A 25,127-nucleotide genomic window follows, 5' to 3' on the forward strand; every position below is an offset into this window, starting at 1 on the left:
TAAATCACCCTCCACCCCAGAGTAATTATCTGTTACAAATTTGTCTCCAACACTGGACACAGCTCTTTCAATCTGAGCCATAAGAGTTCCAATTTTAGTCACTCTACTGCCTATAAGAGGAATGCATAAGAACATACAAGTGTAGACTCTGGAGCCAGGCATCTTGTATTAGACTCATGGCTCTGCCATTTACCAACTAGGTGACCTTGAACAAGACACTTAGCCTTACAGTGTTAGCTTTCTTATATATAAAACAAGGATACTATAGTACCTGCCTCAGAGGGTACCATATTGTGAAGGATCGAAGAGTTAGTGTGGCAGGTAGTCAGAACTTGATAACTGGTTGATGAAGACAGTGACTAGGAGGCAGGGGCCATGTGACTGCTATGATACTGGCTAATAGCCATAGATGTTTATATGAAGTATGGACTCCAGCCATTCAACCTGTAGTACCTATTACTGACCTTTGGTGTTGGCTGAATTGAGTACCTACCAAATGTTAGGCCATATGGTAGGGACTCACAGAGTGCTAAAGCACGGTTTCTAAAACATGTTCTACTCTTGTATCACTGACAATCTTAGTTCCCGATCATCATGAGAACAGTATTTGGGATGGGTTCAAGGAACAGTAGAAGAAAAAAAGAAAAAGGGAAGGCATCTCTTGTTATGTCAGATATTTGATGAAAATGATCCCCAATTTTGTCACATCTTATGTCCAAAGGGCTCCTGGAAGTGGCTCAGAGAGAACAGAAAAATGTGAGCAACTTCACAGTGGGCAGGACAATTGGCTGATCACGGGTCCCCTTTATGGTCATCCTTGAGGAAGACCTACTAAAGAAACGTCTTGTGTGTACTTGGTATGTGCTTGGTATGTCTTGTGTGCTGAACATCTACAGCTGGGAGATTGGCATGTATTAACCATTCTATACTTGCTTTACCATGAAACTAATGTAGGAAGTAGCAACACTCTCACCTTGCAGATGTGGAAATTGAGAGCCAGGAAAAATAAGTATCTTGTACAGCCAGAAACTATCTGATATTTGAACTCACCCTAGGGCAATCTGACTCCAAACCCCATGCCCCTAGCCTCTCATACACTCAATATGATCAGGGTACACATGTGCTTGGATCCAGGACAAGAAAGCAGCAGGTGGCCTGTATGGTCTGTATGGGAGTTAAGAGCCCTCATCCAGCCCAGCTCTGACACTGATTCTCTAAGTGACAGAGTGCAGGTTCATGCCCTCCCTGAACTTCAGTTTCTCCCATAAAGAGAGAAGGTTCAGGTCAATGATTTCCGAGGCCTCAAGCTCTATTATGCTGTATTTCAAGTGTGAAAGCATCACGGGGTTGTTGGTAAATGGGAGAGTCTGTCCTTGAGGGAAAGGAGAACAGAATAGAAAGGAAAATGTCAAGAATCTGGATTCTGTCTTGCTTCTGAATTTCCATGCATCATTCATGATGATCCCCTGTGGTCTGCTAATACCTTTTCAGCGATGACCCTCAAGACTGCTCACAGCAACAGCCTCCATAGATGGAGGTGGGAGCGAGGGGGCAGGTGGCCACTTAGCATGAAGTGATGGACCCACAGCCAAGTTAACAGGAGCAGGGACAAGTTAGGAAGCCTGGCCTCTAGCCTGAGTCCATTCCTACCTCTAGGAGTTCTTCAAGCCTTAGAAATCAGAGAAGGAAGGGACTTCTCCATTCAATCCCTTCATTGTAACAAGAAAGAAACTGAAGTTCAGAAAGAGGAAGCTCTTTGCCTATGGTCTCTCGTGGATGGGCAGCAAAGCTGGGCACAGAACCCAGAGTGGCTTGTGACCCCATCCCAGGAATCTCTCACCATGCTGAGCTGTCTCTGTGCTTCCCCTGCAACAAGGCAACCCTAAGGTAGAAGGTCGGGGTCAAGACTCATTGGAAAGAACACTGCATCAGGTGTTGGGACCACTATATGTTAATCCTTGCTCTGCTCTGAATGAGAAGCCTATGGGTCATCTCTCAGGGCCTCAGCTTCCACATGTATACACTGGAAGAGCTGACCTAGATTAGTAATTCCTGAATTAACCTGCAGGCTAATTGTAACTTACAAAATTGGTCTATGTGACCAATTTTAAATTGGTTGCCAGCAAGTACTAATTAAGAGATTTCATTTAAACCCCTAGATTTATGGCTTGGAATATTTTTCAACACTGGGTCTATACTCTCACATAGTAATAATCAGCTGGAGCTGAGTATTCTCTACTCCATTTATAGTTTACCATGGTCCCCACTGTTTCCTATCATAACCATCTGGCCATTGTTGACCCATTGACGTCACTTGCAAGTTCCTCCTTATAAAGCCCAGCTGAGAGTTCACCATGTCTCCCTTAGCTCCCTGCTACCCTGCACATAGGGCTTTCACTGTCCTCTGAGATTACCACCCCACTGATGGCCAGCATCAGAATGTTTTCTGATAGTGACCTAGCAAAACTCCAACCTCTGCCTGTCTTTCCATGTAGTAGATACCAGTAACTACACTGGATTTAGGGACCAATCTAATCCGGTGTAATCTCATCTTGATCCTTAACTCATTACGTTTACAAAGATTTTATTTCCCAAATAAGGGCAAAATCTGAGGTTTGGGGTAGATACGGACTTTGGTGTGGGGGGGGCGGGTGTCATCACTATTCAATGCAGTACAACCCCTTCAATTACTTCCTCAGGAAGATTTTGCAGTTTATTTGCAAAGGGGGCCTGCAGTAGACCTGGCTGGGTCTGTGGCCCTTCCCCAGAGTTCTCACAGCCCCTGGGCTTTCCCATCAGAACACGAAGTGAAGCATCATGGACCTGTCTGGTCTCTTCTGCTTCCCTACCATAACTGTGAGCTCTGTGAGAGCAGAGACCTTGCTTGGCTTGCTTAGTTCTGCATCCCAAGTACCCAGCTTAGGGTGAGGCTCACTGTAGATGCCCCACAAATATGTCCTTTTCCAGAGCACTCTGCACTGCAGTCAGTTAGTAAGGATAAGAAAAGCTTTCCTTGGATGTTCCCAGAACTGAGCTGAGCCCATGTTGCTCCATTCTGACCCAGCATATGCCCTTCTCAGGGCACCACTCACTGGATCCCCAAATGTATGAGGACCCCACCCTTCCCCTTTACCTATGCCAAGTGGCTTCCCTAATAATCAAGTCAACCCAGCTCCTTCCACACCATGCTCAGAGTAGTCTCCACAAAACACAGGTTTAAATATAACCTGCCCCTCCTCAAGCTTTTCTTTGCTCCCCATTGCCTGCAGGATAAAGTCCAGCTTCTCTGCCCAGCATTCAAGGCCTACCTTTCCAGCATGGCCTCAGCCCTCACCCATCCACTATCCATGAGTTCACAAGAGCAGCCTGTGCCCTGTCCCTCCAGAACTCTGGCCAGTGTCCCATTCCTGGATGAAATCTTGATGCAGTTTGAGGAAAGAAACAGCCTGCCTGAGAGTCCCCAGCAGGTTTTAGGAGCCTCACTGTCTGTCAGCTGAAAAACAGCTTTATTTTTCCTCTACGAGTCTCTCTTGGCTTGAGACACATGGCTGTATATGCCTCTGGCTTAGGACAGCTCTTCCCCTCTCTGGGGCCCCAACTGTGCACTTTGGAGAGGTCAGCATGACCTGATGCTAGAGGGAATTGAGTCTTGAGTCGCAAGGCTATCTCTCTCCCTACCCACAACCCTGTCTCCCAACCAACTGGACAAGGTGCCACAACCTGGGAGAGTTCACATTCCATTCAGGTTTGGGGGCATCAGAAGCCCCCGGCCTCTGGTTAGCTCTGGGACCCTTGGCCACAACTTGGCTGTTTGCTCCAGAGTTACACAGTAGACCCAGGCCCTTGTACTTAGGGTGGGTGCCGTGGGGAATGCACAGAAAGATGAAAGAATAGAGATCTTGGGATTGGGACAGAGACTGAGAAGTGGTAAGTAAAGAAGAAAGAGACAAGACATGCATATGCAGAGACGGCAAATAGAAGAGAAGGACACACATACAAAAATAATAGATGGGAAGTCAGAGTGACGCCAAGACAGGGAGAGAACAAGAAAGTGAGAGGGGAAAAAAAGGGAGGGAAAACAAGAGTCAAGCAATAAAGAAATGGACAAAGGGGAAAGGAAAGAAGAGATGTTTGAAAAGAGGGAGGGGACACAGGGAGAGAAGGAGGGAGGGAGGGAGATGGAAGAAAGGAAAGGGAGGGAGGGGGAAAAGGCAGGGAGAGGGAGAAGGGAAGTGGGAGGGAGGAAGGAGAGGGAAGGGAGGGAAGGGGGAGAAAAGGCGGAGAAAAAGAGGGAGAAGGTAAATGGCAGGAGGAAGGAAGGAAAGGGGGAAGGGAAGGAGGGAAGGAGAGAGGAAGGGAAGGGAGGAAAGAGGAAGGGAAGGGAAGGGAGGAGAGAGGGAGGGAAGGGAGGAGAGAGGAAGGGAAGGGAGGAGAGAGGAAGGGAAGGGAGGAGAGAGGAAGGGAAGGGAGGAGAGAGGGAGGGAAGGAAGGAAGGAGGAAAAGTGGGAGAAAAGGCAGAGAAAGAGAAAGAAAAGGAGAAGGGAAGTGGTGGGGCGAGGGAGAGAAGGAGACTGAAGAGAAGAAGAAAGGGCTGAGGAAGTTTCACACTGGGAAGAAAAAGTCAGTATGGAGTGGGGCAAGAATTGTCAGGCCTGTCTTGGCTTCTTTCCCTGGTGTTTCCTGGATCAACCCTGGGCCTCAGCCTCCGTTCACACTGGTCCAGAGGCTGTGGCCCAGGGCCCTGGTCAGCATGGAAGGCTTCTTCAGAGCCTATCTCTTTTCTCCCAAATGCTGAAAGTCCCCTCAGAAGTTGGGCCCTGTCACGCTGGGGACTTGGCTCCAGAGGCCCACTAAACAGATGGGTTCACTGAAACTGAAAGGTGGGAGAAGTATAGGGCCTGAAGCTGAATGAAGCTCTTTCGCCTGGACTCGAACTCTCCCCTCTCCAATCAACAGGGGCTTGAGTCCCTCTCCTCTCCTCCATTCTCTCTTGAGGTGCACAGCCTGCAAATTCATGAACTGGTCCTTTGGGTCGGCCTCATTCAATCCCTCTCCGATAAGTGAAGAACCGGAGGCCTCCAGAGGGGAAAATCCTTGCCACGGCCCCAGCTGCTTCGAGCCAGAAGCAAGATGACCCTCAGGTCTCTCGCCTCCCATCATCTGGGCAAGCACTTTTGGAAGCCAGCCTTAGAGGGCTCCTGATGACTTTCATGCTGTTTCCAGTAAAGTCTGTGCTGATTCTTGGCACGAAGAGAGGAAATGAAGAGGGTAGGGTAGGAATGTAAATAAAGGGGAACTTTGGGATTTCATCTAATATATAATTATAGTATCCATGGCGGTGGCCTTGGCTGCTTTTCTGATGTACTGCCCAGGCTGTGCCCAGGCAGAGGTGGTGTCTGGGGGTGAAGGGGGCCCAGAAATGCTCCATCCAAGGCTCCAGTCCCCCTGGGCTTTTGGAATAGCATCTCTGGGCCAAAAAGCGTGGACTTGTTTGCAGAAACACATGGCAATCTGGAGACACTGAGAAACAACTCAGCACATGAGAGCTGGAGATCCTGGGTGTCACAAAAATGGCATTGGGAGTACGTTGCTAGGAGAAGCAGAGGTCTTCGTACTGACTCTGAGCTCAGCCGTTGGCATGGCAGGGCCAGGAGTGCAGGAGGAAGTATGGAATTGAGTGGTAGTGGACAGGTATCTCTTGGTGTCAAGACTGAGAAATCTATTTTCCATACTGTTTCCAACTCATCTGGGCCCACGTGGCTCTTTGCACAAAAGACCCCTCTAAACATATTCTACCCCCTGACCCTCACCATCTCTACACTGTATCATTCTTCTTGTCATCCAATGTGGTATTTTGAGTTCAGGCTCTGGAAATAAATTAGCTGAGTTCAAAGCCTGACTTCTCCTCTTACTAGCTTTGAGGTTTTGGTCACGTTATCTAAACTCTCTGTGCCTTAGCAGGCTAATCTGTTGGATAAGAAGAATAGTAATGGCCATAGAGAGTAGGTTTGAGGATTAAATTAGATAAGGTAGGTAGGTAGGTAGGTAGCCAGGCAGACAGACAAATCTCCAGGTAGATATAGAGATACGGAGATTTGGTACTAGACCACAGCCCGGCACACGGTGGGGGTCATCTAAATATTTGGTACGAAAGGGAGTTAGAGGTTGTGAATGCGTGAAGGGGAAAAGTCAGTGTCTCCAGATTGATGCACTGACTGGGAAATTTCTTCAAATCGTTCAACAACTATTTACTGGATTCTTTACTGGTGTCAGTCACTGTTCTAGGTACCAGGGGTATGGGATAAAAAGGCAGACACAGATGCTGCTCTATGCAGCTGACAGGTGAGAAAAGACAGACAACAAACAAGCGACCAGATACCAAGTCATTACAGCTTTAGTGAGTAGCATGGCTTTGTGTGTCTCTATGTGTGGCAGGCAGGATTTACTGCAGATAATGTGGTCAAGGAAGGCCTTTTTCGGGAGACGAAGTGACACGTAATTCAACACGTAAAGGAGAACAAGGAGCCATCATGGGAACAAGGACGGGCAAATCCCGGAGAAGTCCATCCTGGGGAAAGGGAAGAAGCAGAGGCCTTGAGGAAGGAAAAAAGCACTACATCCTAGCAAGAGTGCGTGGGGATGATGAATAAAGGGCCAGTGTCCGAGATAAAGACTTTCTTTGCTCTCGCACTGGAATGCCGTGAACAGGAAGGTGTCAAAGTGGCAACCCCAGGCCGGATTGCTCGGGTGAAGACTGCTACCCCAGAGAGTACCGGCCAGGCTCCTCCACCTCCAGTCAAGTACGGACAGTGAGCTAGACACATCTTGTGCTCTTTACATGTTTCAGTCCATCAAATCCTCACGATCCTATGCAAAGGGTCCTATCGTGATTCCATTTTACAGGTGAAAAATTGTAACTCAGGGAGGTTAAGAGATTTTCCCAAGGCCACCTACCCACCTGAGGGGAGGGGTTGGAGTGGAGGCGAAGACTTCCTTCTGTCTGATCTAATTTTAAGGCCTAATTTTCAACTGTGTATGTGAGGTGGTGGGTGGGAAGGGGCAAGTGGATTCGCGACGTCTCTACTGCCTTCCCCGCTGCTGACCTCTGACGACGGAGTCATCAAGAAAGCCTGACATGAGCACATGATGACCTTGTGAAAAATTCAAAGCGCTTCCTCATCTACCACTCATTTTAATCTTTGTGACCACATGGGGAGGTAGAACTAATTATCTCCACTTTCTGGATCAATCAGCTCCATTTCACGGATGAGAAAGATGAGTGTGAAGCACCTTCTCTGGGGGTCTGCAGGCCGCAGGCTGGGTCCATCCCCAGCATGCTTCCCATGACAAACAGGGCTGCCATTAGTGCGAAGGCCCTCTTGCACTCATATTCTGACAGGTCCATTTGTGTGATGCACAAGGACAGGGATAGCACATGGGGCGAGGGCAGAGGAGGGTGGGTGTTAGAGGCAGCCTGGGTACAAATGTCAGCTCTCTTTCTCCTTGTCATGTAATTTTGGGCAAAATGTTTACCCCTTTAAGCTCCAGTTTTCCCACCAATGAAACAGGAGGTGATGACGATGATGATGGTGATACCAGATCCACAGGATTATGGCAAGGATTAAACGTGATAGCACACCCAACATCATCCTTAGCATGGTTCCTGGCACACAGGGAGTGCTCAGTCAACTATTACTCTCCCCGCTACTGCTATTATCCAGGAAGTACCAGAGGCACTGAGAATCAGGACTTTGGTGTAGTCTTAATCCCCACCTCAGAGGTGCGCAATTCTCATAGCACAGAGTTTAACCTTTCCATTTCACAGATGAGAACATCAAGGCAGAGGTGGAAGAACTGGCTCTGGGTCTCACTGGGAGCAAGTGTGGGAACTGCTGTCTGACTCCTGACCTCAGGCTTTTTCTTCACAATGCTTTCCCTTCTCTAGGGCCCTGGTTTTCCTTTTACTCCTCTCCTCCAACTCCACCCATCCCTGCTAAGAAGGAACCCCTCTCCTCCCCCAAGCCTCTGGCCCCACCATGGATGTTGGCACGTGGTTGTAGTACCCAGGCTCCCTTGGCATTCTTTTCAGAGAGCTGAGGCCAGGGAGGTGAAGGACGGGCCTGGGGCAAGCCTCTGAATGTGTGGGAATGAGCCCCCCTCCCCGGGAATTGGGCCTGGCTGCCACTGCATGTTTGCTCAGGACCCTTTGGCAGTCATCCATGGTTTGAGAAAGGCAAAGCAGCCAAGACAAGACAGAGGCTAATTACCTTGGGTAATAGGAAATTGAGGAGCAGTGACAAGAAGGGTATCTAGGCCTCTAGCCAGGCAAGGGCAGGGAAGACCATGGATGCCTAGCCCGGCCTGACCCATCCACTGTGAGTGGAGATTCCTTCTCAGGGTCACTCTCCAGTTCCAACAACCCAAGGGTGCAGGAGTTGGCCACACTTTCAGACCTTCTGGGGACCCTCTCCTCTGCTTCTCTTTGTTTGTTTTCATTCAAAAGCAAAACAAATGAAACAAACAAGGAAATTCAATTTAGACAGGGCTCAAATGCTGAGGTTTCTGTTTTGCTACACCAGGGTGAGCTTAGGACAGAGAATCAGCCTTGACTTTCCCTCCCACAATTGGTCTCAACCAAGTGGTGCTTTGTAAAACTACATGGATAAAGGGGCTGCAAAAGTAATTTGCCTTCCTTGGTGGACTGAAGAGAGGGAGTAGAGATTGAGAGAGAGAGAGAGAGAGAGAGAGAGAAAGACAGAATGAGAGAGACGGAGAGAGAGAGAGAGAGAGACGAAGAGAGAGGAACCCACACTCAAATAAGAAACAGGACAGAGAAACTGAGGTACACACACAACAACAGAAGAGAATAACAAAGAGAAAGGCAAAGTCAGAAAGGGAGAATGGCAGATAGACACAGACAGCAAGCTGTGAAGAATAGACTTACACAGAGAATGAATGAAAGGCAGGAGAGATGAACAGAGACACAAGGAGGCACAGTGGGGTAAAAACGAGAGAGGCAGAAAAGCAGGAAGGGCAGGAGCCCAGGAGGAGAAGAAGGGAGAGAAAGAATGAGAAGAAATCTCGTGGCAAAAGTATGCATTCTCTGAACTCTCAGGCTGGGGTGGATCTAACACACCTTCACTTTGAAGGTGCCAGAACTGCAGAACAAGAAGGGGACATGAACGTTTAGCCCAAGGTCCCAGAGATGGAAGTGGTGGTAGTGAGATGTGAATGCAGACTTCCTGCCTGAGAGACTGGCCCTCTCCACCTGAATCCTATTATATCTCTGCGGGGGGGATGGGGGATTTGGTGCCCTGTGCTTAATTAAAACTCAGGGGTGTGGGCTCATGCTCTCTTTTCATTCTATTTCATTCCCAAAGGATCCTGGGCCAGTAGCACCTCAACCTGCTCCATAGGAAATGGCTCTCCCCCCTTGGTTGTCCTTGGAAGAGACACAGATACCAAGTGATGGAGTCAAGAAGAACAAAGCAGTAACTATATGCAAGGCATTCTGGTCAACCCCTGTCTGTGGAGTTTGTCACGTACTGCTCTTCCTTTTAACCCCGTGATATGAGAACAATTACCAGCTCCCTATTTCCAGAGGAAGACACTGTTGCATCGAGCAGTGAGAAATGACTTTCCCCAGGGCAGGTCATGAGTAGAGGGCAGAATCAGGATTTGCACCCAGTTTAGTCTGTCCCCAAAGCCCATGCTCTTCCTACTTCTATACACAGCCTTTTTGACCCAAGAGTAAGAAAACTGATTTTGGTAAGGAATGAGCAAGCAGAAAAGAAGAAGCCCCAAGAACTGACAATGGAACTATTTTAAAACTCGCGACCGTGTTGGTCAGACTTCATGGAAGGAGAGTCACCAATAGGATGAGAGATGGGTCCAAACCACACCCTGGGATCCTTGTCGAAGCAGCCCAGATTCCACAGCCATTTAATAAAATCAGTTTTGAAAATAAAAGAAAGAAGTGTTCAGAGTTAGGATGACCAACTCATGACAAATACATTTCCAGGAGAGAAGAAGAAAGGATGGTCCTACTTAAAGACATGGCAAGGGGGTCATGGGTGTTAAGCAGTAAGGGAAAGAAGAGGTGAGGGAAAACCACCATCATCTTGAAAGGATTCGACTGATTTGTCAGCTCTCAGGGTTAATTGCTTTTGGGGTTCCATAAGACATTTCATTGCTCTCTACATAACAGGCCTGTAGGATTCCAGACTGCCTAATGCCCAGACTCTACAATGTCACCCAGAGACAGGGTTACTACTTGTTTCTCACTGGATAGGAACCACCTTCCAGGGCTCTGGCCCTCTCTGCTAGATGTTTTCCCAGTAGTTGGTGAATGGACGGGGAGGGGATTAAAATTAACCATTAGCCCAACAAGGACAACAAGAACAACAGTGATAACAGCTAACACTTCTTACGCTCTTACTGGGAACTCATCACCAAGTGGAGAGCTTTTGTGCACTAGCTTATCAAATCCACTTTGGGTCCCAGTGCACCAGACACTGTTATTATCTACATTTTCACAGAGGAGGACATGGAAGCTCAGAAGGTTGACAGGCTCACTAGGTGTCACACAGCTGGTAAGTGCAGGGTAGAGATGTGAACCCAGATCTGTCTGCCTCCAGTCTATGTGCTTAATGAGGGACAAAGGGACCAGAAGCCAGTCATCATGAAATCTTTCAAAAATGTTACTTTCTTCACATAATCAGTTTTCAGAGTTGGAAAAGGCTTCAGAGCTCTTAATCTAGTCACATACATTTAATAGATGCGGTGGTCCTGGACACCCAGAGGTTGGTGTCAGCACTTATTGATTAAGAGGCAGTGGAGTCATGCTCTCAAGATCTGGATCCCAGGTCAGCACTTAAGGCTTGAGGCAAATGCTACTTCCTCTGGCAGGTTTGCCAAGATGTCCCACCAGAAGAGATTTGATAGCCTGTTGTATTTTGGGGATTCCATTTCCAGAGCTCTCACTGTCCCCAATTGATTTTGCTATTCTGTACAAAGTAAAACTTGGATCCCAACATCTACAAGATAGTCAGTGGCAGAGCCAGGGTCAGAGGTCCAGTCTCTAGCTTATAGGGATATTCCTGAGTTTGGTGCATGAATGTGTTGGGTGTTACCAATGAGCCTGAATATGTTGGATATTCTAAGGTATGCCATGGTCTTTAGAAAAGTCATGGCCTTCCAGAGGAAGTGGGGATGGGATACGGTTTGGAGGTGAAAGAGATTCACATTGTGAAGGGGTTAATACTTACTGAGCACATACATACTGTGCTGAGGTGTTTTTTGTTTAATTCTCATGTGCCTCTGCAAACTAGGTTTTATTATTACTGTTGTACTGAGGCTTATAGAGGTAAAGGATGACATAACTAAAAATGTCAAAGCCAGATCGGAATTCACGGTCTGTGGCCTTTCATACCACCATTAAGTTCTAAGTTATTTGAGAATAGAACCCTTGTCGTAGTCACATTCATACCTGCATTTCTTAGCTCAGTACCAAGTCATAGGAACTCTTCAGAAAATGTCTGCTGAATAAGTAAATGAGTTATGAGTGAATGAATGAATACATAAAAATGGAATGAATGAAAGAAGTGATGAATAAATAAGTGAATGAATGATGGAGTATAAGAGAGGAAGAACAGATATATGGATGAATGAGATAGATGGAGAAAGGGAAGAAGGGGGAGAGAAAGGGATGGAAGGAGGGATGGATTAATGATTGGGTAAAGGATGGATAAATGAATGGATCACTGAGTAAATAAAAGAAAAACATAACTGAGTTCAAGAATTTGTGGATAATGCCCTCCTTGTTAATAACTTCAGTTTTCTAGGCTAAGGGAGGTGCCCTATAGTTTTGTAACTAGGGTACGTGAAGAAAGCTTGTCTCTAGAACTCTATATTATAGCTTTTGATGGATGCATCTCAATGTGGCAAATGCTCACCGAGGGGAGAACAAAAGAAAAACAAGCCCCTTTTCTAAGATTAACAGATGAGCCTCAGAATGACTTCCTTTTGTATCACTAGAAGTTTGGATGCAGTAACTCTAAGATATTTTGTGAAGGAATGATAATGGCACTATTTCTAAGGAGGGGGAAGCTGAATCTAATAAAACTAACAACAACAAATATATATATATACATACATACATACATATATATATGTCATATATATACGCTGCATGCATACATACTTCAGATATACGAATCTAAGTATTTTTTCAGAGGGGATATCATGGAATTGAGAAAAGAATGCCAGGCAGGGACTCCTATCCCAGCCCTCCTTGCTAACTCACCACTTTTCCTCTCTGGGCTGCAGATTATTTATCACTAGAAGAAATGCTTTTGTGTTCCTGGCCTCCCTGGGCCCTCCAGCACTAACCCTGTGTGATTCTGTGGCCTATTGTGGCCACACTTCTCCAATGGATGCTTCCAAACCTTAGCATCTGAAGGTGCACATACAGGCTGTCTATAAAACGCTTGGCTGCCTGGACAGATTACTCATGCCTTGCCTCCCAGACTTGAAATCATCTTGTTTCACATCCCCCACGCACCCAGCACATCTTACTTGTAGAGACCGTCGGGCTCCAGACACTTGAAGATGACGGAGTAGATACTGACTTCAGGGACCTCTCCATGGCTTCGACCAGCTGCTACACAAGATGTGCCCAGGCCAGAGAGTAAGTCATCGGCAAAACTCAGGAATTCTCCTGGAGGGAGACAAAGAAAGATGAGCTCCCCAGCTCAGGCCTTGGTGAGCAGACATCCTTGCTGCTGTCCAATCCCAAGAAATGTCTGGATACCATTATCAGGAGGATTAGTGGGCAAAGCAAGCATAGCATATGAATGACACAGAATAGTATCTAGCCTTAATGTCTCTTTGTTTAAATTTATGCGTGAATTTTCCCAACTGTAAAGTGGGCATACTAATATCTGCCTTTATAAAATTGTAGGAAGGCTCAAATGAGGTAAATTATTGTGCAATAAAAATATACGAAAAGGCAAAAGGTGCATCGTGCTTTCTGTCCAGACTAACTATTATGGTCTTATTGCTGCCATTAACTTCCTCTTAACTACTTGAGCAAGACCTTCCTTCCGGGAACTGCATTCTCCTTGCTGGTGTAACAAAGGAGTTGGACCAAGGATGTAAGATAGGTTTCCTATTACATGGTCACTCTTATGCATGAAGTGGAGTCATGAAGTATCCTGGTTCTGGATTCTGGATTCATGAAGAGGCTCATGGATTCAGGAAGTGTTATGTTGGTTTTGGATTCGTGAAGTGTTATGTTGAGATGGACAGAGACCTGGTCCAACTAAGGGGGAAAAAGTTCCATGCCTGATAAGTGATGGCCATGGGACAGGAAGGGACAGTGGAAGAACAGGAGCCTCGAACTCCATGATTTCTAAAAATCAATCTAGACACTGGATTTTAGGAAGCAGCTGAAGTTTAGTAGAAATAGACCTAACTAAAAGGAATAACTGGACATTTAAAATCTCAGGTTCCACTTTTAGCTCTGTTAAGAATTTGCTGGATGGCTTTGGGCAACCAAATTCCCATCTCTGTGCCTTAGTTTTGTCTTCTGTAGAGTGAAAGTGGTAGGATCACTATTAGAGCTTTTGAAAAAAGAAAATAAAAACATAGATGTGCACAAAGATTAAGATATATGGATAAACGTTACAGTACCATTTAAACCAGGATGAATTTAGAAACAACTAAATGTTCAATGATATAGAAATAGCAGTATCATTTATAGTTCAGTGATGCAATGGAACATTTTATAGCCATTAAAAACAAGATTGTGGAAGCATATGAAGTTATATGAAAAGATATTAAGTTAAAAGACAGGTTACACTATTACAGAATAATCTAATTTTTGGTGGAAATTTTACATGTTTATCTATTTAAAAAGAGAAGGAAGAAATTACAAAAAAAATGTACAATAGTGGCTTCGTCTGGAAAGTGAGATCATGGGTATTTTTCTCTCTTATTTTTGCTTATCTCTTTTTTTTTTTTTAATCATCGATAATGGACATGTATTACTTTTGTAACAAAGAAAAAAATCAATAAAAAATTACTTAAAAATAGATAAAATAAATGAACCAGGCTAAATGGCCTCTTAAAGTTCCCTTCCAATTCTAAAATTGGATGATTTAGGAGCAAAACAAACACATGGATTATTTTATACCACACAGTATGGAATGATTTAAAGCGTCCTTACCATTCATTCCTTCTCCTTCTTGTCTAATATGGAATGCCTCACACTCTCTTCTCATTTATTCTTAATAACGACAAGAGGAAGAAGTCCATTCGACTAAATCCTCTCCACTTGATGTTAAGGACAATCAAATATATTGGAACCAACACGGAACAGTAATAATATTGGCCAAGTGCCTGAGAAGGCTGTGACCCAAGGAGGCCACAGAGCTCTTCTCTACCATGGAACTGGTAAAGCCAAATATATAGATCACAGCCTGCTGGTGTTTCAAAGAAAAGTTTCATTCTTCACTCACAGGTGAATGATGTAACACTTGTCTGACTGAACTGTCTGGAAAGCCCTAGGATTTCAGGTAAACAACCGTTCGATAACGTACTTGTCCGTAGGGTCCAATAGAGCAGATCTGATTGTAGTGTTCTTTGTTTTCTACTTTTTTTTTTTAATTCTTTTTTTCAACGTTTATTTATTTTTGGGACAGAGAGAGACAGAGCATGAACGGGGGAGAGGCAGAGAGAGGGAGACACAGAACCGGAAACAGGCTCCAGGCTCTGAGCCATCAGCCCAGAGCCTGACGCGGGGCTCGAACTCACGGACCGCGAGATCGTGACCTGGCTGAAGTCGGACGCTTAACCGACTGCGCCACCCAGGCGCCCCTGTTTTCTACTTTTTTACAAAGACATCTACAGTTCATAGACTTGATACGTAGGTGCCAGAGGGAAGCATGTGAACCAGGCTGATGTCAGCAACATGCAAGTTCACCTGCTATTGTCAGACAGGCTTGGGACTGAATTCTACCTCCACCATTTATTGCAAGTCTCCTAACCTCTGAAAGTCTCAGTTTTCCCTTCTGTAATACGGGATCAGTAACTGTTACTGAGTTTGGAGTCCAGAATGAAAGAATCTAAGAAGAGATTCTTAGACCGGCAGTCATCTAGAACCAGCAGTTGGAAACCGAAAAGGTAAATGAAAGCTTTATTCATCAAGGATGTTGGCATCCTCTATTTCTTTCACAGGCCTCTAATGTCAGCTTCTTCCACAGTAAAATCATAAACAGACAATGTCTCTCTTCCAATACCTACCAAAGCAGGCAACATATACGGTGAAAAATGAAGAAAAGGGGGAAAAACATAGAATTACTCACTGGAGTAAGGGCTTTGTCTCTCGTGGTTTCTTAGGATTTTAAGTTTGGCAACTTACATTTGTTTTCTCTGAGCTTGGATCCACGTCTGTCTGCTTCTCAATTTGTTTCTAGATAGCCATTGAAAGAGTTGGCCCCTCATGAGGGAATTCAGGATTTCTGTGGCCAGTATTAACGGTTTCAAGCCAAAATATGGCTGACATTTATTCACAAATGGGCATAGCTTTCCAGATGTTTCAATGCATTTCAGAACAATTGGACCCTGGATAAAAGCTTTATAACATGCCTGACAGGTCAGTAAGACAGGCACACAGCTCTAAGGTTTAAGATTTAGTTCGAAGGAAGAAACCGGATAGCATGGAACACATAACTAGTCATATGGAGGACAGTATAAGGACATACAGCACCCAGTTGTATTCGGGACTGCATAGACATGATGACCTTTGCATGGAAAGTGTCAAAAGGAAAGGAAATGACACACTGCCAACTCTTCTTTGTTTCATTTAATCATCACAGCATCCAATCCTAAGGAGTTAAATGTTAGCATCTCTGTTGTAAAGCTGGGATTAAGCTCACAAATTTCAGGAGGGACAGAGCTGAGATTTGAACCTGTATCCTCCTAACTGGAAAGCCATACTATTTCTTTTATACTATGCTGCCTCCTAGAGAAAGTTTAAAAACAACAGTGTTCGAAAGTGAGGTTTTCAATTCTGTTCAGTTTGCAATTGAAGCGTGTCACTCTCTTAGCTTGGGGAGTGAAACAATGAAAGAAATATTTCCTGACCTACAGTTTGTAGTGTGACAAGAGGAAGGGTTCTGAAAGACAAGAACAGACCGACAGAGTAAGTTGTAAGATCGCTTTTCTTGGCACTGTCTTCCAGAAGGTTTAAATGTAATTTCGATGGAGACAGGTAAATGAGGGGATCCTTCACTTCCTCACCTGTTGGAAGGGGTCCTAAGGAAGATCTTCTCTGTGCACAAATGCAAATCAGTGCAGTTCAACACATGCACTGGGGCTCCACAATACCCCAAGTCTGGCAATGGGACAATCAAATGAACAATACTACAGGACAGTGGTTAAGAGGCTGGGCTCTGAATTTACACTGCTTAAGGTTAAATCCTGGTTCACCCCCACTTATGGCTTGCCTCAGGCAGGTTCTTTGATTCCCTCCATCTATCTCCTCATATGTAAAACAGATAGAATCATAGTATCTAATGTACAATGTTGTGAATATCACATAAAATATTGCATCTATTGCTTACAAATCAATTAGCACCGTGTCTGACATACAATAAGGGTTCAAAGATATGTTAACTATTGTGTTAATTATCGTTTTCGATAACACGGTCATCATATCAGAGGAGAGAAGATAAGGGCCCTTAGAACTTTTTTTTTTTTTTGGTCCAATCTTTTATCCTGTCCTTTTCCAGGTGACAATTGAGGCTTAGAGAAGGAAAGTATCATGTCCATGGCCATACGCAAAGTGGGAGGTCCGCTTGGAACAAACATTTCATCTCTTGGCCCTTACAGCCTGTGTGGCGATTCCTATTAGCCTCTGAGAGAAACCCGCTGAGACCTGAAGACCTTGCTCTGAATTTCTGACCAACTACCTTCAACATGAACGTGAGCTAGATTTACTTTGTGCCAGGCACCGTGCAAGACACACAGTTCCACCCTGCCATCTTCTTAAACTTGGACTCCTCTGAGAAAGATAAAAAGCCCAGGAGAGACAGAAGTAGTTCAAGAGGTTTCCAACACGTGCTATATTCTAGCAGCGGCTTGCCCATCAGGACATGCAGAACTCCAGGGTGGAGAAGGAGAGGCAGACGTGGTGGGGGCTGAAGTCTGTCTCCTCTGTGCCCACACCAACTTCAAGCCAAATCAACGCCAGTTTGATCTATTGTATATACTGATGGTCACGTTTTATTTAAGTTGGGGACAAAAAACTGTTCTAAAAATATTGGCTTATAAGTTTTACTGCTTAAAATGTTTGAATCCTAAAACCCTGCCACATTCTCTGGTAGAAGAAATACAGAGGTTCAGGAATGTTGCACCCCACCCCCCAACCCCCAATTCAAGGCTTCACAGCCACTCTGGGGCAGAGTCGAGGATCAAACCTATTTGCTTCTGAGCTCCATGTGCCTTCCACTAGGAAACTCTGCCCAGGTTAGGCTACCCCTGTCCCCTCCTCTCTGGTATGTTATGGCTGTGTGGCAGGACCCTCCTAGACGGGGCTGCTGTTGCCACCGCCTAGCCCATGCTTGTCCAAGATTCTAACATTCTTTCTCTGTTTTTCTTTCCTTGAAAACAGATAGGGAGTTGGGAGTCGCTGTACAGGAATGTGCCTGTTCCCCATTATGGCTCTTCTGGGGCTGTAACCCGAGTGGGCTTGGGCCAGACCCCCACACACTGCTTCATCCACTCAGACTCGAGCCTTGCTCTCATTACGATCCACAGCGGAGGTCAATCACAAATTCTGCCGGAGATTCAGAACCAACCCAACAAAGCACAGTAATTTTTCGAAAGGCCCCACCCCCTGCCTCAATCCCTTTTCCTTTTATCACTCCCTCAAATCCCCTGCCTCCTCGTTTCCCCCCTCTCTCCCCTTCTCCCCTCACCCCCTCACTTCTGATTGAGTTGAGGTCACAGTCAAAGCCGCCACAAGAGCAAATTGAAAACAGGCTGGGGGGGGGGTGTGGGGGGAGAAAAAGCAGCAAAGAAATTCCAAAATGGAAGGGGCGGGAGTAATGAGTTATTTAGCCCAGGTGGGGAGAAAGGTCCCCGCTCCAGCCTCCACGCTCTTTTCAGGGAACGCCAGGGGGATTTGGAGGCAGCTTCGGGCCTGGTCTCTCTCTAACCTGAGGATGCTTCTTGCTGTGGTGCCAAGGAGAAGCAGGGCTCTGCATTTCCCACCATTCCTTTAGTTGGGCCAACGTAGAAATTCATTCAGAGACCTTGTCACGACAAGATGCATTTTTTCAGGGCCTCACACGTATCAGCTGCCATTGGTTTGTTTCTTCACAAACACGGTACTTGAAATCTGAGGAGCCAGTGTCTGGTTCCTACCTCGAGCATAATGGCAGTACGAGGTGGAGGAAAGAGAGTGGGTTTGTGGGGGCAGATGAAGGACCCGGTTTTGAAGCCAGCCTCCACCACTTAGGAACTATACTATCTACGGATGGATGATTAAGCTCTCTGAGACTGCTTCTTCATCATCAGAGAATCAGGTGAGGAACAAATAATTTATGTGGTATGCCTGCTACATGGATGGTTTACCAATGTCCGTGCTCCCCCAGTCCTGCTACCGTATGTCCATTTCCATAAGGTCACAGCAATTTGTCTGACAGCCAAATTTTTAGTGGTGAAACTCAGCTACTTTGAGATACATTATATAATATCTAACTCCCTAGAACTTTTTTTTGTTTTTAAAGGAAGCAATATTTAAGAAGGTTGAGGGAAGAAGGATGGAAGGTAGGCAAAGAGGAGAGAGGGAAAGGAAATGTCTATTTCACTCTTATCATATGGCAGGTATTTTTTTTAACATTGCCTTGATTAAACATTGAAAACAGCCCCATTGTGATTTTCAATACAATCTAAAGATTTGGGTTAACCACGCTTTTACAAATGAGGAAACAGGTTTAAAGAAGGCTAAGAAACTTGCCTAATGGGATCCCATGCTTTTCCTACTGCACATTTACCAACAGACTAGGAGATGCTGTTTCAGCAGGATTTGTGTTTTGGTCACCTCTGTGTCCTCAGTGCCCAGCATAAGGCTGGCCATGCAGAGATGTGTGGGACTCTAGAAAACCAGATGTCAGTGGTTGAAGCCTGGATCCACACCCCATCTCCCCAACAATGGCATCGGGCATTAGAACTCTCTTTTGGGAGAACCAGGATGCCTCCTGGGTGACCTTTTTTAGGAATGCATAGGACTCGCATGATATAAAAGAGAAGGGACTGCCAAAAAATGATTCTGAAAATGGCAGTGGTGGTCTAGCAAATACCTACCAAAAGTTCCTATGTGCCAAAAGTCATGTGAAGGGACTTCTGGCTCATCTCCACGCAAGTCCTCGAGTGAACCATCCATCGATTGGACCAGCTTTAAACCCATGCCTCCTTCTACTAACAGCGCACGAGTTTTCCACTGGAGAACCAGCTCTCCCCTAATGTCAACCTATATGATTTCGGTGGAGCTAAGGCCTACTCCTTCCTCCAGAGATGGGCATGTGGTCAGCGACCCGATATTCCATGTCAGAGGCCAACGAGAGATGAACAAGTGACTCAAGCCTGATCAATCGGACTAACTCCTGGGACAGAGTCCAAGTCCTGATGATGACATCATTTGAAACCTTGGATCAGTTGGGTCTGTAGTTAGATATCCTCTTGGATATTTCAAATACATGAGTCAGTATTTTCCCTTTTCTGCCAAAGTACTTTCCATTTGTTTTCAGTTACTTGCAACCAGGAGCCTTACCAGACACAAATCCTATGAGGTAGATTTTATGATTGCCATTTTATATGAAAAAAAAAAAAAAAAAGCTTACAGGTCTCAAGCAGATTGCCTAAGGTCACACTTCATCTAAATAACAAGGCTGAACTTCAAATCCATAGCTGTCAGACTCCAAAATCTGAGCCTTTCCCATCATAAAACACTGCCTTGGGCAAGAGATACAAAGATTCTATTATTCAACAAAAATCACTGAGAATTTCCAATTCCTATTTCCTCTAGTCCTGTTTTCCAACCTCATTGCCTACATTATCTTCCTCACTAACTCATTCCAGCAATACTGGTATTCTTCTGAGGAAGAATGCCATGCATTCTCCAACCACAGGGTCTTTGCACCTATGGCTTCCATCTCTGGAGAGCTCTTCCCTGTGTTTTTTGCATAATCATTCCTTCTCCTTACCCAGATGATTACTTAAATGTTACTTCCTCAGAAAGGCCTTCTCCAGCCACTCAGTCTCATCTAATCCCTTTCTATCCCCCTTTTCTACTTTCTCTTCATAAACCTTATCAATCTTTCTCATATATTGATGAATTATTGTATTGTCTGTATACCCCACTATGAGCCCCATGGGGAAAGGACTTTGATCACTTACCACAGCAACTGTACATAGCAGATTCTCCATAAATATTTACTGTGTACTGTGACCTGAGGTGATGGCTGGCAACACACCGTGAAGAAAAATGTCTAAGTTTACGTGCCCTGGGAACCAGAGACTAAAAGAAGGGTCTGGGTGCAGATGGTTATTCCGAGAAGCATGCATGGGAGAGAGGAAAGAATCAAATAAGGAAAAAGAAACATCAATATAGAAGTGCATGATGAAGTCTACTGCCATGAATCATAGGAACGCCATTCTACAGGGACCTTCTAAGAAGGGAACTAGATGTCTCCCAGAATTGTTTGGTTGAAAGCTGGGAGCTAGAGAGCATACCACCTGATTCCTGATAACCACTGGTTGAGAACCTCCCCGTGAAAAGTTCCCCGTGCCTTTTTTTTTTTTTTTTTAAGCTGTGCATGTACATGGGCCTAGGGAGCTCCCTTGGTCCTGTATAACAGCATGATGAGGCAGAAAGTGGAAGCTTGCTTTTGAGGTCACTATCAGTACAAGGTGAGCCTTGGTGTAGACAGTACTACCACCACTGCTGTGGCTAAAATATCCAGGACCAAGCGGGTATAGTATAGCCCAAGAGGTGTCTGCTACAAAGACCCAAGTCCTGTGTTTGAGAAATTCACAGAAAGAGCAACTGACATGTCTTGTTCACTGAGGTCTAGGACAGACGCAACTGGGTAACCCAACTGGTGAAACAGTCCACAAACAATTATTAAATACCCACTAGGTTCCAAGGAAAGGACTACCCACTATGGACAGAGCACTGGGCCACCCTTTCCCTGTGGTGCTCACGGCTTAGCAAGGCAGATTTGCAATGGTTGCTTTTATGAGCAACCCACCAAAGAGTCCTGCAACTTATTATTAATATGGAATTTAATAATATTAACCTCAGTATTAATATGCACTTGGCCAATAGAGACTGCCCTTTTCTACCACTGGATTAATCAGGGCCAAACAAGCTCTCGTCATCCCCACCATCTCGAGGACAAATGATGCTAATGCATTTGGCCAGAGTGGGTATTGCTAACATGTGTGAGGAGAGCTGATCTGGGGGGCAGGCTTGTGGAGGAGGAACAAAGTGGAAAGACAGCCAAGGTCCCCTCGCCATCACTCTCTGAGGACCATGGTGCTTGTTTACTGCCCTCACAGCACGCATCAACAGAAGCTTTGCTTTTCTTCCTTGTCTTTTTTTTTTTAACTTGCATTCCTAAATGTTACACTATGGTGAAGTGGAAAGAACCAAATGTACAAAATGTGCTTCTCATCAGAGTCTCCGTTCCCCTAACACTTCCAACTTTGTCTGGGCCGAGCACTTCATTCAACGTCTCCCTCTCTGGGTAAAGAGGCAGAAACGTTGTGTGCTGACAGTGGGTCCTAATAGCCCCTCTGACCGCAAGTCTGATGAAACAGTATACAGTCTGGTGGAGCTGGGGTTACTATTCTCATTCCATCCAGAAGAGAGGTGCAGAGAGTTGGGGCAAGTGGCCCAACCACACACCTACTGCACGGTGAAGCTAGCACTTGAACCCAGGTCGATCCAATCCCAGAGCCTGTGGTTTTTCTTAATTGTTCTGTTTCTATGGACCTCAGTCTCCTTGTCTCTTAGATGAGGATGTCATTATCTACTCTGGAAGAGGGACATGAGGAGTGAATTCAATTAAGTCCATAAAAAAATATAAAAGTGCTTTATTATCTGCAAACTGTGATGTGTATCTAAGGGGTTGTTGGTGAGGTAAATCCACAGAATAACAGGCAAGAGGATGAAAATGTCAGACGGGTTCTGCTTCTGGAGTTAGAAGGAGGGAAAGGAGGCCATCTTAAGGGAGGAACTGAGGTATGTTGGTGTTCAGCCCAAACGACACACAACATGGGATGATGATGAACCTTTACCAACCTGGAAACATACTCATCAGTGGCAAAGAGGAATTTGTATCCCAAGAAGGGGAAAGGCATTGTGCTGGATGAGGGTGCTATAATGCAGGGCAAGTTAGGACTCCTGGGGCTGGAGCTTCCAGAACTCTTAGTCCTGGAAAGTGGGCTTCTCTTACTTCAGTTCAGCTAAAGTCCTATCGCCTCAGAGCCTTCTGCATCACCCTATCTAAAGCAGACATAGGCTGCCTACTCTCAATTAGTCTTCATAGAACTCTTGATTTTCTTTTAAGCACCTGTAGTTACTATGTTCATTTATTTATTTTCATCTGATTACTAAAACGTGAGCTCCATGAGCTCAGAAGGCTTATCCATCTTGTTCCATCTTTTTCATGGTTTCTGTTTAGCAAAGAGTGGGGGACAGAGTAACCATTCACTAAGGATTCACTGAATACATTGGGGAGAGGTGAGGCCTGAGAGGCAATCAACTAATGACTCAGCCACAACTTTGCAAACATGTGGAGACAGCCTGTTGTTTTTGCTCATACCTGATATCTTTCCAAAAGCTTTCCTTGGCCACCCTTCCATCCAGCAAGGATGAGGTACCTCCTATGAGTTCCCATAGTGCCTTCACTTCCACCACTGTGGTCCTTAACCCATTGTCCTGCAACCACCTGTTTAGTGTCTCCCTCCCCCAGGACTTATGGAAAGGGACCTGGCCTGTCTTATTCACCATCTGAGCCCCATGCCGGGGTGTGTGGAATGATTAAGTAGATGAATGAGCATGGCTTCCTTCCCAGCTGGAAGCAGGCCCGCTAGGCAAGGGGCGGGGTGGGATTTCCCAGCACACCAACCTCTGAATTGTGTGGGGAAGAGCAATCCCAGGAGGCCAGTAGATCTTGTGTGAAAGAACACTGAATCCAGGGTCAAAGGGCATGAGCTGTGCCCCTGCCTTCCTATGAGACTTTACAAATCTATTCACATCTCTGCCACAGCAAATGGCCGTAATAGAAAGGGCATGCATCAAACTCTTGTCCAGCCTTTACCTGGTTTGATCTTGCAACCAATTCCAACACTGAGACCCTCTTTTATTTTCCTCTATAGTTGCCTATCACTTTGCTTCTTCAGTCTCAGACTCCCTGAGCTTTGTCTAGCTGCCAGACCCCCCACACCCCAGGAAATTTCTGTCATTGGTAGTACCGCTTCTTGATCTCTGCCCAACCCTGGCATTTCTGCCCAGCTAAGCCTTCTGCTGTATCGCCTTACCACTCGCACTGGCTGCCTATGAATCCTTTGACTCCTGTCTCTCTTGATGAGGAGGGCTGCCATTCTCTTCTTACAGCTTTCTCCTTTTGTAAAGCCCTTTAAAGTTCACAGTGCAAGCCCCTACCTTCTTTGCCATCATACTCAAGCTTCACAAGCACTCAGCGAGGTAGGAAACATGAATAGAAGTGAAAATTCCCATTTTACACAAGGGAAAACTGACTCAGGAAAGGAATGTGTCTACAGAAGAGGTACCGGGGATGGATCACACATTTCCTGATGTGAGATACAGTGTTTTAGTAGCTGTACCCTGTGCTCTTGTCTCCTCATCCAGACTGCAGACCCACCTGTGACTAACACAGCTTTACAGCCACTCCCTGAAGGAACTAATGAGGACCTCACCTTTAGTGAGCCCTCCGCACATTTACTGATTTAGACAATTACATTTACTAAGACATCAGCATCAAACCCCCATTGGAGAGGGAAAAGTAGCAGAAAAGGCAATACTGTGCTCCTGGGTTTAAATCCTGGCTTTGCTGAATGACTCCTCCGAGCAAGTTACTTAATCTCTCTAATCCTCATTTTCTTCATCTGAAAAATGCATGTGAAAATGCCTACCTCACCAGAATCAATAGAATCATACTAAGAGCTAATTTACACAACGTATGCAAAACACTTAGCACGGTGCCTGGCACATGGTAAACACTCAGTAATGGAAACTGTATTGTTGTGATTACTTTTATTATGGAAAATGCCAACTCATAAAGCATTTCACAGGAAGTAAAGAGGAGAAATTCAACAATCCAGGGACAGTGAATTATCCTCCTGAATTTAGCACCTCTTACTCTGCCCAAACCAGAACTGCGTAAACTATGTGCCCAGAGATTAAAATTTGCTGAATGCCCAAAGCTGCCCTCCCTTTTCTAAATATAAACGTCAAAGCCCATGGTTAGCAGATAGCTGGGGTATCTTCCATAGATAAGGGAGCCTCTGTTTGTCTTTCTTCTTCCCTCCTGGGGTGGGATCAGGCTTCAAACCCAAATCTGACCAAGACTCTCCAAAGGCAGCTCTGGGGGACCCTGTTAAGGCACCAGAGAGGAATGAATGAGGTCCTAAGGCCATTCCATTCTCCCAGCCAACTTCCCCCAATACACACACACACACACACACACACACACACACACACACACGTGCACAAACACATATCCCCCTCCTCATCCCATCCCTGTGCCCAGGCCTTACGGCAGGGAGACGCCAGGAAGGTGGAGGGAAGTCCAGCAAAGATGACTCAGTTTTTCTAGTCGTGCAAACAACACCATTCCACCAGGCTGAGGTGAATCACTGAGAAGAGGTGGGACCTGGGAGGTGGCAGAGAGAGGTACCTTTCCAAATGAAAGAGACACACAGAAAGAAGGAATAGGACGGAATAGAGAAAGAGTCAGAAAAAGATCCATAGCCAGGAAATGCTCAGAGGCAGACTGAAGTAGAAATAGATAGCAATAGAAAGGAACAGAGAA

The 25,127-nt window shown here is 45.5% G+C and overlaps 1 protein-coding gene across 5 annotated transcripts in view; it reads right to left on the minus strand.

The window, feature by feature from the left end:
• Positions 1–25,127, minus strand: part of ASTN2 (astrotactin 2) — an 881,464-nt gene that overhangs the window by 41,335 nt on the left and 815,002 nt on the right. For all 5 annotated transcript variants that reach the window (XM_086683845.1, XM_086683843.1, XM_086683844.1 and 2 more), the window contains one exon: positions 12,577–12,718. In XM_086683845.1, coding sequence (XP_086539971.1) covers positions 12,577–12,718 — 142 coding nt within the window. The remainder of the gene's footprint in view (positions 1–12,576; positions 12,719–25,127) is intronic.

This window comes from Puma concolor, chromosome D4, assembly GCF_028749965.1.
Source record: "Puma concolor isolate L17-30 chromosome D4, mPumCon1.1.hap2, whole genome shotgun sequence".
Classification (NCBI taxonomy): domain Eukaryota; kingdom Metazoa; phylum Chordata; class Mammalia; order Carnivora; family Felidae; genus Puma; species Puma concolor.